The 15,272-nt window shown below is 44.2% G+C and overlaps 1 protein-coding gene across 3 annotated transcripts in view; it reads right to left on the reverse strand.

Annotated features, from left to right (window-relative positions):
• runx3 (RUNX family transcription factor 3) overlaps positions 1 to 14,339 on the reverse strand; it is a 29,156-nt gene extending 14,817 nt beyond the window's left edge. For all 3 annotated transcript variants that reach the window (XM_062440363.1, XM_062440362.1, XM_062440360.1), the window contains exons 1-3: positions 13,212 to 14,339; positions 12,310 to 12,466; positions 10,649 to 10,753 (exon numbers count right to left, since the gene is read on the reverse strand). In XM_062440363.1, the coding sequence (XP_062296347.1) occupies positions 10,649 to 10,753; positions 12,310 to 12,466; positions 13,212 to 13,469 (520 nt within the window). In that variant the 5' untranslated portion in view covers positions 13,470 to 14,339. The remainder of the gene's footprint in view (positions 1 to 10,648; positions 10,754 to 12,309; positions 12,467 to 13,211) is intronic.
• Positions 14,340 to 15,272: the final 933 nt, after the last annotated feature.

Here is a 15,272-nt window from a genome sequence, read left to right on the forward strand (position 1 = left end):
TGTTTCTTGGATGCTTTTTTAATCAAGCCAACATGTGGGGAACACACTCACACCACCTTCCCCTCATCTTTTTAAGACAGTTTGATTTGTATACTTAGCTACTACAGGAAGGAACTGTTGGCTTTTGTGGCTACAACTACTGCTAGATATTGTGATGAGACTCCTATTTCCTTCTGCTGTATATGTAGGTAGTATATGTTAGATAAATTAAGAAGCCTGATATTCTGATTGATATAAGATGTGAATACTGCTGTGGAGATAGCAATGGAAGGAAACGATTTACTGATTTACTGAACAGCTTTATTTAACAGCAGAGGAGTTTTGATAGCTGTCTAAATCATTACAGTCTCTGAAATAGAGCACCAGAGAATCTCCACCTGTATCTTCCACTTAAACCTTGTGTTAATACGCTGTCTTTGGCCGGCTGACCCTGGCTTTAGCCGCAGTGCGTCTGTTCCGACCGCCAAACATTTGACTTCCACTCCTGCAGGGCCGAGGGCCAGAGGGGTGCAGGCTCTACACACCAACCCTATTTCAGAGGGGTTTCTGTGGTCGGATGAATATTTAATGTGTCAGGGTGCACTTAGGAGAGAATGCCCTATTTTTTTCTCATTATGATATCATAACCACAAGATAGAGCTGGGAGATGGGGGCCAATGCACACATGAGGCCTAAACAGCAGCGCTCAATACGCACCCGGAGCTGAAATGGACGCTAAAGGTTGTAGATTTACTAGCCTCCTCTCAGAGTAGCGGTCACATCATCTGAAAGCATTATGGAAGTCTATGAAGAACAAATAAAATGCTTGATATAAAATGTCTGGTATTAACGATGCACTGAAAGGCGATGGCTGTGTTTTGAAGGAATGGGTGTGCCTTTCTCAGACCTGCTTTGTTTTGTGCGTGCATGTGTGTGTGTGTGTGTGTGTGTTGGTATGTGTGTCTTTTTATTTCCTGATAGTGCTTTATCTTCTCTGCAGAATAACTTGAGATGAAGCATGCTGCTTTGCTCTTTTGCCCCGGTGCTTTGAAGCGCATGGAAATGGGTTGAAGTGGAAGTGATGCAAAAAGTGTGAAGTTGTTTTTCATGAGATTACACCCGGTGTTTTGAGACTAGACTCAGCCGAGCAAACTTGACTCGAGTCTTGCCCAGCCTTCCCTTCACAAAGCCCGTATCAGCTCAAAACAGAGACAGTGTTTGCTCAGTAAGGTGACAGCCAGGCCTTACACACTGACTGCCACAGCTGAACGATCACCCAATACGACCTGTTTCCTGCCTTCATCCCCCACTATTCCCTCTACTTCTACTCTCTTTCTCCTTTTCTCTGTCTGTTTGTCTCTGTCTCCATTGAAAGAAAGAACATATGTTCCCGTCCGAAGGGAGACACATTAAACACAAGCTCTTTTTAGTAAAGGGCTGGGCGCTTTTTCAGGGGCAAACTGAAACTCTATCTGGACGGCAAAGGGCAATACGTGCTTTGGCCCTGACCCAAGTCTGCACTGAATATATTTGAAGTGTAAATATTTGTATTCGTCGTATAAATGGACTTGATAGGCCCCTGATAACAGACTAGAATTGATTTGGAGTGCGTGTATTACTCTTAACACTGAAAAGTATGTCTGGACTGTAAAGTCTATGGTAAGTATGGTATAGGATTACATACAAAAAATGTCTGCATGCATTTCAGATTCTAATTTGAAGGCCACAAAATGTCAGCTTAGTGTTATGTTTTTCTGCTCAAGGAAGTTATGGTATATTTGCATGAGCTCATGTTGACTCAAATCAATATTACCACAACTTAAAATGCATCCACCTTTCCTTTGAGGTTAGGGAAGCCCATGCAGTATACACTCATATATTGAAAGCTAAGAGTTGAGAAGACACGAACACAGAATCCTTATCTAGCTTTTGAAACCCTGCAGCACAATGTGGGGTGACAGTTGAACATATGTTGCAGCGAGGCCTACTTGCCTGCGAGCAAACTTCCGTTTGCCCTCAACAGACACTGGGGACGTTTCAACATCTGTTGAGCAAAGTTTTGCACACCTGTCTTCCTCTTCCTCCTCTCTAGCGGACCTGAACCCCTGATGTTCTTGTTCCCACCCTGCTTCTTTCCGACTCCTTTTCTCATACTTCCCTTTTCGTTCAATTAATGGTGGCATTGCACAGCTCGAAAAGCATCAGTGTGTTTGGCACCGTGTTTCCCAAGGCCACCAATCACACATTTGGGTATTTAAAGTGGGGCGAATCAAAGTTCTTGTTTTGAGGCTGACCCTGAAGGATGTGGCTTTTACCCTTGGCTGGTGATTGTGGCTGTCTCGTCTGCGCCTAAATGAGTCGATACTAGCCACACAGACATTACACTGCTTTGCACTCATTTACATAACAGTCTCGTAACACTTTCAGTATGAATGCATTAAGCTTTACGATTGTGGCATTACCGTGCATTGAATCAACAGACTATTTATTTGTTGGGACATAAACTAAGTCTTTGTCATAAACATAGCGAGCACTGTGGACAGTCGAGAGTTTTTTTTTTTTTTTTTTTTTGGGAAACATGTCCGTCTAAGCTTTTGGAGGGAGATCAGTATAAGTTTTGGCATGCTTTTATCTATAGTTCACCCTCACAGGCCACAGCTGGGGGATTGTCTGGTCCCACAGGCAGATGCATCAGTCTCTCTGGGGACATCAGCAGTGTGAAAATCCCCCTCGCAGGCCTGAAAATAAGCTGCTCACAGCGGAAGTTGCTACATGAGACTGTTTGAGCAAAGAGCACAGCCTTCCTTTTCTGATAAGGGGATAAAGCTCTTTGTGTGTGTGTGTGTGTGTGAGTGTGTGTGTGTGTGTGTGTGTGTGTGTGTGTGTGTGTGTGTGTGTGTGTGTGTGTGTGTGTGTGTGTGTGTGTGTGTGTGTGTGTGTGTGTGTGTGTGTGTGTGTGTGTGGAACAGAAGCAGTGCCACACAAGGACAGCCCTACAGTGAGGCAGGTTGAGGCAAGCAAGAAGAGTGAAGGGGTGCCAAAATAAGGCCCAGTGCACCCGGATTCCCTAACAACAAAATAAGGCCCATAGCACATTTGAGAGCAATCATCCCTCTTTTGTCCTGCCATTCTATAGTGTGTGTGTGTGTGTGTGTGTGTGTGTGTGTGTGTGTGTGTGTGTTACTGTCATCTAGTTGAGAGTTGAGGCGTGTTGGGGGTGATATGAAGGGGGATGTTTTTCAGGCTTTTTGGCTGCTTGCCTGCAGACATCGTATATTTCCCAGTACTGCCGCTGCTGCTGCTTTAACCTTGTTGAGCACAGAAGGCCTATTTGGCTCCAGTGACAGATCATATTAAAGCAATAAGCTGCTTTGAGTATGTTATTTTAGCTCTAATGGTGAATGGGGTTGCTGTGTGTGTGTGTGTGTGTGTGTGTGTATGTGTGGGTGTGGGTGTGTGCGTGTATGTATGTTTGTGTATACGTGGTAGTCAGGTTGTTCGAAGCGGCGAGGTGTCTGGGGGAGAAAGGTGGGGGCCTAGCCTAGCAAGGCTGTGAGAAAGGAAAGCAAGCTGCTGCTGTCACATACATCAATGCAACGCCAGCAGATGTGTCAAACGGCTTCGCGTTCACACCTCAGTGCATACTAGCTCGCACACAATAATGTGCATTTGCCCCCAAATGCGCACAGTTTCCCAAGAATGACAATTAATATTCCAGGTGGCTCAAACTAAATGTGTGAAAATGTGAAATGTGTGAATGTTCCACTGTGTAGGCATGCAGATATTTCACTTTGAATATTTTCTCAAAGGTTATCGTGCTATTTGTGGATTGCCGCAGTAGTGACGAGGCTGCCGAGAGTGACCTCTCTTCTTCTGTGATGTTTCCAGCCCATTTTGAAGACGAGAGCCAAGGCTTCCCTCTGTGTTTACCCAAAGGATTACAACCTTCTCTGCTGCTGGAAGCAAAAGAAAGATCTTGCTACACCTATTATTTTCTTGCTGTTCCTAACCATTAAGGCCTGAAGAAATAAATATTCAAACCGCAGGGTGGTGGTACACAGCGTCTTTTCCAGTAACCAGCAGGTGCCTTCTTCCCACAAACCGCCCCACTCCACCCCCGTCCCCAATGCCCCAACACAGAAAAACGGTTTATTGTCATAATGCAGCGGGGGAGAAAATATTCCTCCACTCATGGGCCATTTATTTTTCTAAATGCAGATCGGAACTTTTATTGAATTACGGCTGAAAGGTCGTAATGGCTCCCTCCTGTATGGGTCAGAGTAAATAAGGAAGAGTGAGCACACACAGAGTGGGCATTTTACTTCCCTTCATAGGTAGGTAAACAGGAAAGACGCTTGGTCGGTGAGTTTAGAGGGGAGTGGGTAGTGAGTAGGTGGGGAGACAGAGAGGCGGGGGGGGGGGGGGGAGAGAGCTGACGTTGGCCGAGGCTTTGCAGTGATTCTCAGAAAATGTCTTCTCGCTGCCTCACTTGCATCATCGGAGTGAATTTAAAGTACTGTCTGGGATTGTCTGTGAATAATTTGGTAATTCCTACTGCGTCTGTGTGTTCTATCTGGCGTCAGCAAATATAGGGTGGAAATTTTAGTCTGAGTGGAAAAAGAAAGGGCATTTCACCCCGAGGCTATTGTGTGTCTCGACAGTCATCAACTGGCCTGAGGAGCAGACATCGCGCCGTTTCAAAATGTTAGACAATGTTCTTCTTTTTTCCTGTTTTGTGCATTGACGCTGCAGCAGCATGCCGAAGAGAAAATAGAGGCAGCGAGGAGAGAAAAGAAAAAAAGTGCCAGCAATAGACTAATGGGTATATTTTTTCTTTGTTTATATCTCTGCTTGGTTGAGGTATTTAGACTAATTAGCTCTGCTTTCACAGGAAAGCTTAAGTACAAAAGCCCAAGCAGGATTACCAACAGCTGTGTGTGTGTGTGCGTGTATGTGTGTGTAGTAGCCCTCAAAGGGAGTTGGCCTCAAAGCTTCTAGATGTGGTTAAGGTGGCAACAGTGGTCAAAAAGCTTCTATCTCAGTCCTTTATTTACCCTCCCACGACAAAATTTGATTATATTACAGATGCTTTCATGTCTGTCTTATTACACTTTATTGACTCTGACAACAACAGTCCCACAGCCATTCATATCTAACATAAAAATGTCAAAAAAATGATTTATAATGCAGTGTGCAGAGACAGTCTAAGGACAACGTCCTCTTCTGCCACCCATCACAAGCCTCTGACCTCAGAATGTGGTGATTGTTTTGCCCCAGAACACAAGTTGCTCTCTGAAATCAGTCCAGACCTATTCAACATACACTGCTGCATTCCAGTGTATTTATCAGTTGGCCAATATTTGCTCTACTTCTAATCACTGAGGCCAAGTATGACGCGTCTGCAGTGACCCCAGGGAGGAGGAACGCCACAGACGCTGGCCTCAAGTCACGGCAGACACCACAGTGTCATTTCTCCGAACACATAAAATCTTCCCTTATCTGTTCCCATCTTTCTGTGCGTGGTATTGAAGCAGACTATCTTCTATGAAATCATAGATGAGATGGTCATGAGTTTGATTGTTGAGGCTAGCCACTCTTTGTTTGTGTGTGTGTGTGTGTGTGTGTGTGTGTGTGTGTGCGTGCGTGCGTGCGTGCGTGCGTGCATGCGTGCGTGCGTGAGTGCGTGCGTGTGTGTGTGTGTGTGCGTGCGTGTGTGTGTGTGCATAGGCCACTATGTGTCCAGGTTGTACATGTCGGAGTGATGGTAAGCCACTAGCAGTCAGGAAAGCACCCAACGTCAGACATGACACTGTTTTTCTCCTCCCCTGGCATTGATACACCTGTAGGCCTTTCTTTCAAAGACACCCATCTCCATTTTCAAACATCAAAGTTGCCTTTGAGAGAGCAATTCGCACCGAGGGTGAACCTTTCATGTGATTTGTGGGGCATGGGCGTGGCCCGCAGGGGCCGACTTAAAGAGATGGATGCACCTGGCAGGTGCGTGAGCTGAGCACCTGCACACGCAAATGCATACGCAGCAACACACATGCATGCTATCCTTTTGTTTACTCTACAGAGAGACTGCAATATCACAGGAAAAATAACACAGCAAATGTCATTGTTTGTCTATTTGCATACTTTGTACAGTCTGTGTGCCAAATGCAAATAGAATCAACCCGCCAACTCCAACATGCGACCCCCCACGCCCGCCATTCTCCTCCTGTAGCTGTGTGAACACACCCTGCCGAATAAATAGAGGCAACAAAACACGACAGCACTTGTGTTATTTCGGTGGATGTGTGGGCCTGTGGGTGGTGTGAGCGACATGCTTTACCTCAGTGTATGCCGGTGCAATATATACACTGTACAACTGAGTTAGCTGTTACGGTGTATTCATGTATCTAGTGTCATCAGACAAATTGCCACTCTGACCTCGCTGAGGCATCCCGCATCCTCATCATTTAACAAACTCTCTGCTTCTCTCTCCTTGTAGCAAAGTTCTCACACTCACAGATCTGTGTGTGAGCAGAAAGGGTATAAAAGATTTGATGCTCAGAAAAAATTATAATTAATAAATGAACGTCTTAAAGCACTATTTGCTGAGTGGGTTGTACTGTTTGACTTCATTTTAATGAGTTTGAAAAAATTAAGATAGTCAAAAGTTTTTGTTCTCATCTGCTGCTCAGAAAATTGTTCTTTGCAGTTCAAGTGTCACAGTTGACTTGACCTTTGAATGGTGAGTTTCACATGCAGGCAGATAACTTTTACTCATAGAAAGTCACAAAGATGACGTTTCCTTCTACTTTTTTTTTTCATTCATGCACAAATTCTAATCTTGATATGCTGCATGTTTTCCCACCGCATCTGCAGAGCTTTTCTGTGCATTTACAACTGCACTTTATACATTGACAAACTTAACTTTCTGAGAAATGTTTATTTATAAGTTTAAATACTTTCCAAATCATTTTCTCAGGCTCAAAAAAGTTACACACACACACACACACCACATGCTGAAAAAAAGGAAATTATTTCTGAACACCTATTTCACAAGCTCAAAATATTCAGACACAGTTTTGAACTCTGTAACCAAGCCTTTCCTGTGGTAAGTTCATCTTATCTTCTTTTCTTAAATAGGCAGCGGCTGATGTCATATATAAGTGAGGGAGAGAGAAGGACACCAAATATATAGTTGTGGGATTCATTGGTGTGAATAACACTGCGTCGTTGCGGTGGGGAGACATCTGATAGCATCAACAAGCAGGGAGGGGTCTCGACACTTAAGTCATCTTGCTATCATTTTTTGCGTTTCTCTCTTTTTGTAGCTCAGCGTGTCCTCTCTTGTCGTTGGCATTGTTTTTAACAGAAGTGGAGGCTGAGCTTTTAGTTACGACAGTTGTTTTTTTCCAGTTTGGCCCCAGCAGAAGTGTGATAATATAGAATGACAGATAGATTGGGGGGGTGAGTAGAGGGGGTAGTGTGATGACGAATGCCGGATGTGTGATGAGGAAATCGGCAGCAAGCGAGAAAAACATTCTTAGCTGAACATTTCATTTTAGCCTATTCTCTGCTCATAATCATAATGCTGTCTGTGCGTGTTTATATCCATTTACGCGCGCGTGCGTGTGTGTATGTGTGTGTGTGTGTGTGTGTGGGGGGGGGGCATGTGAGAATGTTTACTCAGTCATGCCCATCTGTGCGTCTTCTTTGTTACATTGCCTCGGGCGAGAGCTGCCACGCTCTGGAGTCCTGTCAGTCAGGTTCTCCTCCTGACTGGATCAGTAAACATTAAATGAAACCTCCTCCTCCTCCTCTTCCACCACCACCCCCATCGGTGCCAGCTCCTGCCGTGGCTCGGCAGGCAGCCATGCAAATGCAGCCCCTACACAAACAGCCTGTAAAGCCCAGCGCAGGCTCACCCAGCAGACCTGCCAGCCTGCGGACAGGTGAACACTGCGCGGCCAAGTCAGGCTGTCTGCACTCTATGAATGATAAAACGGAGGTGTACAGATGATGTTAAAAAAAATTAAATGAAAAAAAAAAATACAAAACTGGATCAAAGCAGCGCTGGAATATGTAACTATCCCTAAGGATGCGAGTTATAATGAAAAAACGCTGTTAGTTTTATGTGTTGGCAAAAGTGCTTCTCTGCTTTGGCTCGAAACGTTGCACAGACGATATAATGTGGTGCCTTGTGGTTAGAGAAGAATCTAATTATTTTTATGGTCCTAATAATGTCTGAATGGTAGTGTGTGTTCCTGTGCTTTGACTGCAGGGACATGACTGATATTATAGGCTGCTCTTAGACTGGGCTCCTTTATCTAATCTTGCCAGCGATTTCTATTTCGAGGCCACGAGTCCTTCAAAAGAATAAACTGGACTGAAACCTCATCTCAGTCTCAGATCTGACAGCTCATTCAGACCAATATAATCAACAATATAAATATGCTGTGTCTTAAAATGCTTATTCTATTAACTGCGATCAGCTGTTTCCTGTGTGGTGCCGGCTCTGTTTTCATTGCAAAGTAACTGGATGTATTATTCATATTTCAGATAAGCTTTTCCCATTTAAACATTTGCGCAAATCTAACAATCTATCAGCTTCCATGGGGTTAAAGCTGAGTGAGGTACATATTGAAATAATATTCAGATGCATTAAAAAGAGAAAAAAACACCCATAGCAGAAGTTTATTTTCTGTCTTTCCACGAATTTCCTTTCAGCACAGTGTAAGAGACTTTAATGGAGCCCTAAATTCCTCCTGCCCTATATTAAACAGTGTCACCTTATAGCACCCAGCGCCAGTGTAAAAGTAGCACGGCCACTCTGACGCCTCAGCTGAAGCCGCAACTTGTTGACAGACAGACAGGCAGGAGACGTCCTGAATGCACACAGTTAGTTATTTCAAGAGACACTTGCAGATGCAGATGAGAATATGCGTCAATGCACAGACTGGCGCGTTCAGCTCTGTTCTTTCGTTCTGTCTTTCTTCTGCAAAACCAAACACGATACAATTGAAACCATCCACACACACACATACATACAGTGTTTATTATTATCTAGTCCCTCCCTCCGTGGCAGTCACTGTTCTCTTTTATGCCTCTGTAAATAGCGTCCAGCCTGGCAGGAGGGGTGAGGTCCCCTCTCTCTGTGCCCCTCGGCCTTCTCTCTCTCTCTCTCTCTCTCTCTCTCTCTCTCTCTCTCTCTCTCTCTCTCTCTCTCTCTCCACTCTCTCTCTCTCTCTCTCTCTCTCTCTCTCTCTCTCTCTCTCTCTCTCTCTCTCTCTCTCTCTCTCTCTCTTTGCCATGCACCACCACTTCATGTGGCACTTGTTACCTTTCTCTGCTTTGACTGAGCTAAATGCCCCCTGTCCCAAATATCCTCCTGCACAGACATGAGCACAAAGCCTCAGCTATCAACCCGACTGGACACCTCTAAAACGGTGCGCACTAGAACCATTAAAAGCTGGAACCATCAGGAAATCCTACCAATCTCGTCCATCCCAACTTGAGCTTAAATAAAACAAAACATAACAAATAAATCATGCGTGCCTGCAGATACAGCTCCAGCCATCAGCCCCTGATTCATCTGAGTAACACTACTGTACCACACCGGCAGTATTAAACCACATGTAGCTGCGGCTGACCGGTGGTACTAACAGCTTTTAGCGCGCCGAGCCTCACTGCCAGGCCTAACAGTGTCTCAGAGTCTGTCCCGTGTTAAATCAACGAGCCACTTATGTGGTCGGGTCAGGTACGACCCCTCTGACCAGCACTTGGGAAGGTAGGGGGTGAGGGGTGGGTGAGGAGGGAGGGAGGGATCCAATGAGCTGAGCCACCTGCGGCTTGGAGACTCACTCAGCTCCTCTTAGCGGTCTTGGGTTATGCCTTAATATTCTTTACAGTTTCCTCTGACTGGGCCTGTCCCTGTGCCCCTACTGCGCGCGCGCACACACACACACACACACACACACACACACACACACACACACACACACACACACACACACACACACACACACACACACACACACACACACACACACACACACCTGCGCAAGCATACTAGTGAGGACAACATACTGCCCTACTTTTGTTTTCTAGAGGCTTACCATAACCACTACAAGACTAGTCTTAATCTTAACCCCAAAAACCAAGTCTTAACCCCAAAAGAGATCTAGTGGAAGCATGATTGATCTTGATGGTGTGAAAACATTTTTTTTTTTTACCTCCACAAAGTGATGGATGTATAACACACACACACACACTCTCTCTCTCTCTCTCTCTCTCTCTCTCTCTCTCTCTCTCTCTCTCTCTCTCTCTCTCTCTCTCTCTCTCTCTCTAGTTCTCACACACGCAAAACCCCACATGCTCAAAGTGTTAGATATTCATATATTATCTGCATATGACTCATTCAGCTTGTAAAGCCACTGACACCCCCACTTTAAGAGCCAGTAATAGCAGCTCCAACTGAGTGACTGCAGCGCTCACATCACATCACAATGCATTTCAGAAACAACACAGTAGCTGTGTGTGTGTGTGTGTGTGTGTGTGTGTGTGTGTGTGTGTGCGCGCGCGCGTGCGTGCGTGCCTGTGTGTGTGTGTGTGTGTGTGTGTGTGTGTGTGTGTGTGTGTGTGTGTGTGTGTGTGTGTGTGTGTGTGTGTGTGTACTCACTGCGTGGTTCTCGGGGTCCATCCACAGTGACTTTGATGGCGCGGTGGTAGGTGGCCACTTGCGGGGGTCCGGTGAACACGGTGATGGTCAGAGTGAAGCTCTTTCCTGCACACAGCATCATTGCCCGTGAGATTTATGAGACTCATAAAAAATGTTTAATGTCACCTTCTTGAACTTCCCTTTCCCCTATTTATTCATGAAACATTGTTTTCTTTCCTCTGTAACAATACCTCACTTGTTCAACTTCAAATCATCACCGCCTTTTCTCCCACTGAAGCCTTTGAATTAAAAAAGAAAGAAGAAGAAGCAGCCACGGACCACCTCTTTTGATGCGTCTGACTGTGGGTATGATTTAGATTATTGAGAGAATGTGTTCCAGATTGTCCGAAAAGGCTTACAGCGATAGTTTATTGTTCAACAAGACAGGATCTTGCTCCCATCTGCATCAAAGTCCGTGCAGCGGGAGGAAAGCTGCATCATACAGCGGGACCGGTACATGTCTCCAGCTATGAGAAAGGCATCTCTTGTTAAAAAGAGACTGCGTGGGAGGAAAGTTTAAAAAGAAAGAAAGAAAGAATCCTCGGGTGGAATAATTGAGTACAGAAATTAACGGTATAGACTACTTTTTAATTCAGAGACAAACCACACTTTTCTTTCTTTCTTTTTTTTTAACCAGCAATTATCCTAACAATAAAATAAAAGGCCGCACAAAGGCCAGAAAAGGCTCCGAGGGGAATAAGAAAAATGCCTCTTTTAGTAGAACAATTTTGGGAGCAAGCAGACTTTTAAAAATATTCTCAGTCCGTTCCATCTGAGCATGAAAATGTAGAGCTTTTGATTTTATTCAATATAGCAAAAACAATTACATCAGCGGGCCCGTGCAAACAAGCCTGCTTGTGTGTGTCTGCTCCTCAACAATTAAACACAACACCCATGATAAATACAGTATTACTCTATAAGCTTTATGTATCCTAAATGGTGGCGGGGATTGTTTGACAAATTGCCCCCGGGGACATGAATTGCGTGGTGGGTTTTTTTTATCCATCCCGCAGATCCACACCACGTGGATAATTATCTGTATTCCCTGGATTAAGAAAATTACAGCCACATCGCAACCGTGCACCGTGACGCAGGCCAGATGTTTCAGATGACACCCATGAACGTCAGTTGGCACAATGAGGGCACTCACCGTACCCATACCTAAATGATTCCACATTTGGTCTTCTTGCGGTTTTTATCTTTGGAATAACAGAAATGAGGCCCAAATTTATTGAAATTATTCAAAAGCCATATTTTCAGAAACACATTGCATCGCTGTTTCCTATTTGAATCTCTGTGCAACCTATTTGGTGACCTAGACGCAAAATAATTCATCACATTCACTAAAAAATAATAACATGCTGTCAGTTCTCAGTCACCTAGACGCAGAAATATGAGAAATATGATCCACTATAATTATTATAAGCGAGTATGTTTCTGCAAATGGCATTACAGGCAGAATCTGTGCCATTCTGTGTGTGTGTGTGTGTGTGTGTGTGTGTGTGTGTGTGTGTGTGTGTGTGTGTGTGTGTGTGTTTTTGCTTGTCGATGTATGTGTGCCTATGTGTGAGAGAGGGAGAGAGAAAAAAAAAGAGAGAGAGAAATTCAGAGCCTGAGCTCACCTCGTCCGCTCCTGCCCACGAAGCGCAGGTCGTTAAAGCGGGCCACCTGGTTCTTCATCACGGCGGAGGCGTTCCTCAGCTCGGCCGAGTAATTCTCATCATTCCCGGCCATCACGGTGACCAGAGTCCCGTCGGGGACCTCACCTAGAGCCACCACCTGCATGAGCAAAGCAGAGAAAGCAGGCGGTCACTCTGGGTCACCAAACCAAAAGCGCACACTGCGCGCGTAAAACAGCATCCGCCTCCAGTAATATTAAGCACGAATATCTTCTCAGTTTGACCACAATGTCAACAACAAATACGGCATAAATTAGAGGGAGGGCTCCAATGTAGCTTTTTAACATTTAAATTAAAAAAAATATGTAAATTTCGTATGACATGCATTTTATTACCTACTCTTGTCCTGTTATTTATTTTCCTTGTTTTCTAATCTCAACTCACCCAAGCACAGGACATGACAATACACATAACTAATATTGAGACAAGCCACAGATATAAAGCATCTTACTCATATATGGCTTAATACAAAATTATTACTCAAAAATTATTCAGATCTGTTGTAATTTCAAAAATCTTGTTTACAATAATTTATATCCCGATTTATGATATTATTATTTTGGATGGTGCAATTTATAGCCAATTAATATTAAACTTGTCTGTGCATTTTATTCATAATCATATATAAAAACTATAAAGCAACTGAAAAATGCTAAAAACACAAGTTCTAGAGCTCAGTCTGATTTATGACTAAATGAAACTTAAAAACCTCCTTAAAAAAATCTACATTGTTTCTTTAATTCCACAAAACGTTTCTCACTCATGCACTACAGTCAGAAAGTCAGCGTGTGCGTCATTTAAAAATAAAAATATTATAAAGGACAAAAAGAAGCCATGTGTCTTGCCTTGAAAGCCACGGGAAGCGTCTTGTTGCACCTCCAGTGAGACGGGAGGACGGAGCAGAGGAAGTTGGGGCTGTCGGTCCGGACCAGCTCGCCGGCGTGGTCTGCCAGGACGTCCACCACGTTCCTGGTGTCCGGTCTTGACCTGAGGGGCCCCGAGGTGGCCATGGCCCCGTTGCCGTCTCCAATCTTACTGCAGGGGAAGGACGTGGAGGGCGGCGTGAACCGTCTGGTGGTGGGCGGCTCTACGGGAATATGCATCACAACAGCTTGGGTCAGTGCCACCTGACTGGGTTGTATCACACGTGTGGGACTCTTTAGGGGGAACAACAGTTTGTTTTCCTCCGGACGCTGATGGTCTCAGGTCCACAGCGCAAAAGGATGGAGGCGAGAGCGCACTGAGTCTGAGTGAAAAGCCTCGCTACCTTAACCGAAACAATCAACTGATAGCTGTGGGTTAGATCATCTGTACAGGATGTCAGCCCAGGAACACCAGGGTTGCTCTGTTTTTTGCAAAAATGCACAAACAAAAGCTCTCCTAACTCTCTCACAGCTCTGCGCTTGTCTTAGATCAGCGCTCTTATCTATCGCACGCTGATGGACAGTTTCAGCCGCGTGTAAACAATAAATCAACACTACACAAACTACTGGAAGCCTCCCGTCTAAATCTTAAAATGAATCTCCTAAATAATTTAGTTTCGATCAGGAGCGATCTCTTGGTAATGATCAGGTAATCCAGCCGTGATGTAAAAAGTAAAACAATCCAGCTGACTGGCGTTCGCGGCTAAACTTCTTTTTTTTAAAAAAGTGATCTCGACTAAACTTTGCCAGACGCCTCTTCAGATCTCACCAGCCTCCTCTTGAAATGCCGAAAAACTCTTTCTCAAAGCCGAATATCTAGCGTCAAACTGAAGCCGCAGAAGTACATCAATGTCCCTTTTTCCTGCGTTAAAGTTCTTCCAACTTTATCCTCGTTGGATCTCCTCCCCTCCAAAAAAAACACCCCAAAAAACACACACAACAGCGTTATTCTGGCGTTTACAGGAACTGTCCCGTCACTCCAGATGGATTTCCTTTAAAGTTATCCTTTAGAGCGGGGTTACAGGGCGCAAGCAGGAGCCGTGAGGCTGAACGGAGTGCAGAGTGCCGCGATATTATTTTACCCGAGTCATTTTAGTGTTTAGTGGTTGGGAGTGTGGAGATGATTTCCACCAATGAATCTGCTGGGTTGGGCTTTCATCAGACCAATCACACTCCGGTGCAGCCTTTTACTGTTGTTACACACTGAGCTGAATTATTGATACACATTTCTGCTTTTCTTTCTGCTTTTATACAGCATATACAGATATTAACAGAGAGGAATAGAAACGATAAAAAAGAGAGATTTTTTTATTTTATTTATTTATTTAGTTTTGCATATGTAGTCTATAAATGAATCTGAATACAAATTGCTTTTAAAATTCTCCTCATTGGACACCGTTTGTATGAGATGAAACAACTGTAAGTTATTAAATGTGATTTGAATTTAACGCTTTAAAAAAAAAGAAAGAATGCAAACCCAGCTCTGCGTTGAATGTGGGTTATAAGTCTGACGGGGAACATAATACATAACTAATATAGATGCAGAATGATCTGCACATGTATCCTCGTCACTGTCACAGCACCTGCTCTGACCTATTTTTATTAGAGCTGTTTATAATGCATCTAGAGAAGTGTTTGGACTGCAGAGACCTGTGTTGTTATTGTCCTTTACACCTTTTGAAGAGCTGTCACATCACACCTTCACTCCAGGTAAATAACATTTTTTCATAAAGTGAAATTGTGGGCGTATGAGACAGATCTGTATCATTTTAATTTACGGGGCTAATTTAATAAGACAATTAAAGCAAACAGACAAATGTGTTGTTGTTTTTGGATACATCAAAGGACACAACAGAGCAATAAGCGTGTGCCAGAGGCTGAATTCATTAGGAACCTGAATGTTGCACATCAAATGACGGCACACCCTGCGCGCCCTCGGCCATGCTACTTTCTGACACTAGTTGGCGCATTTGCCTTTTCAAT

Source organism: Scomber scombrus, chromosome 19 (assembly GCF_963691925.1).
Source record: "Scomber scombrus chromosome 19, fScoSco1.1, whole genome shotgun sequence".
In the NCBI taxonomy this organism is placed as follows: Eukaryota; Metazoa; Chordata; class Actinopteri; order Scombriformes; family Scombridae; genus Scomber; species Scomber scombrus.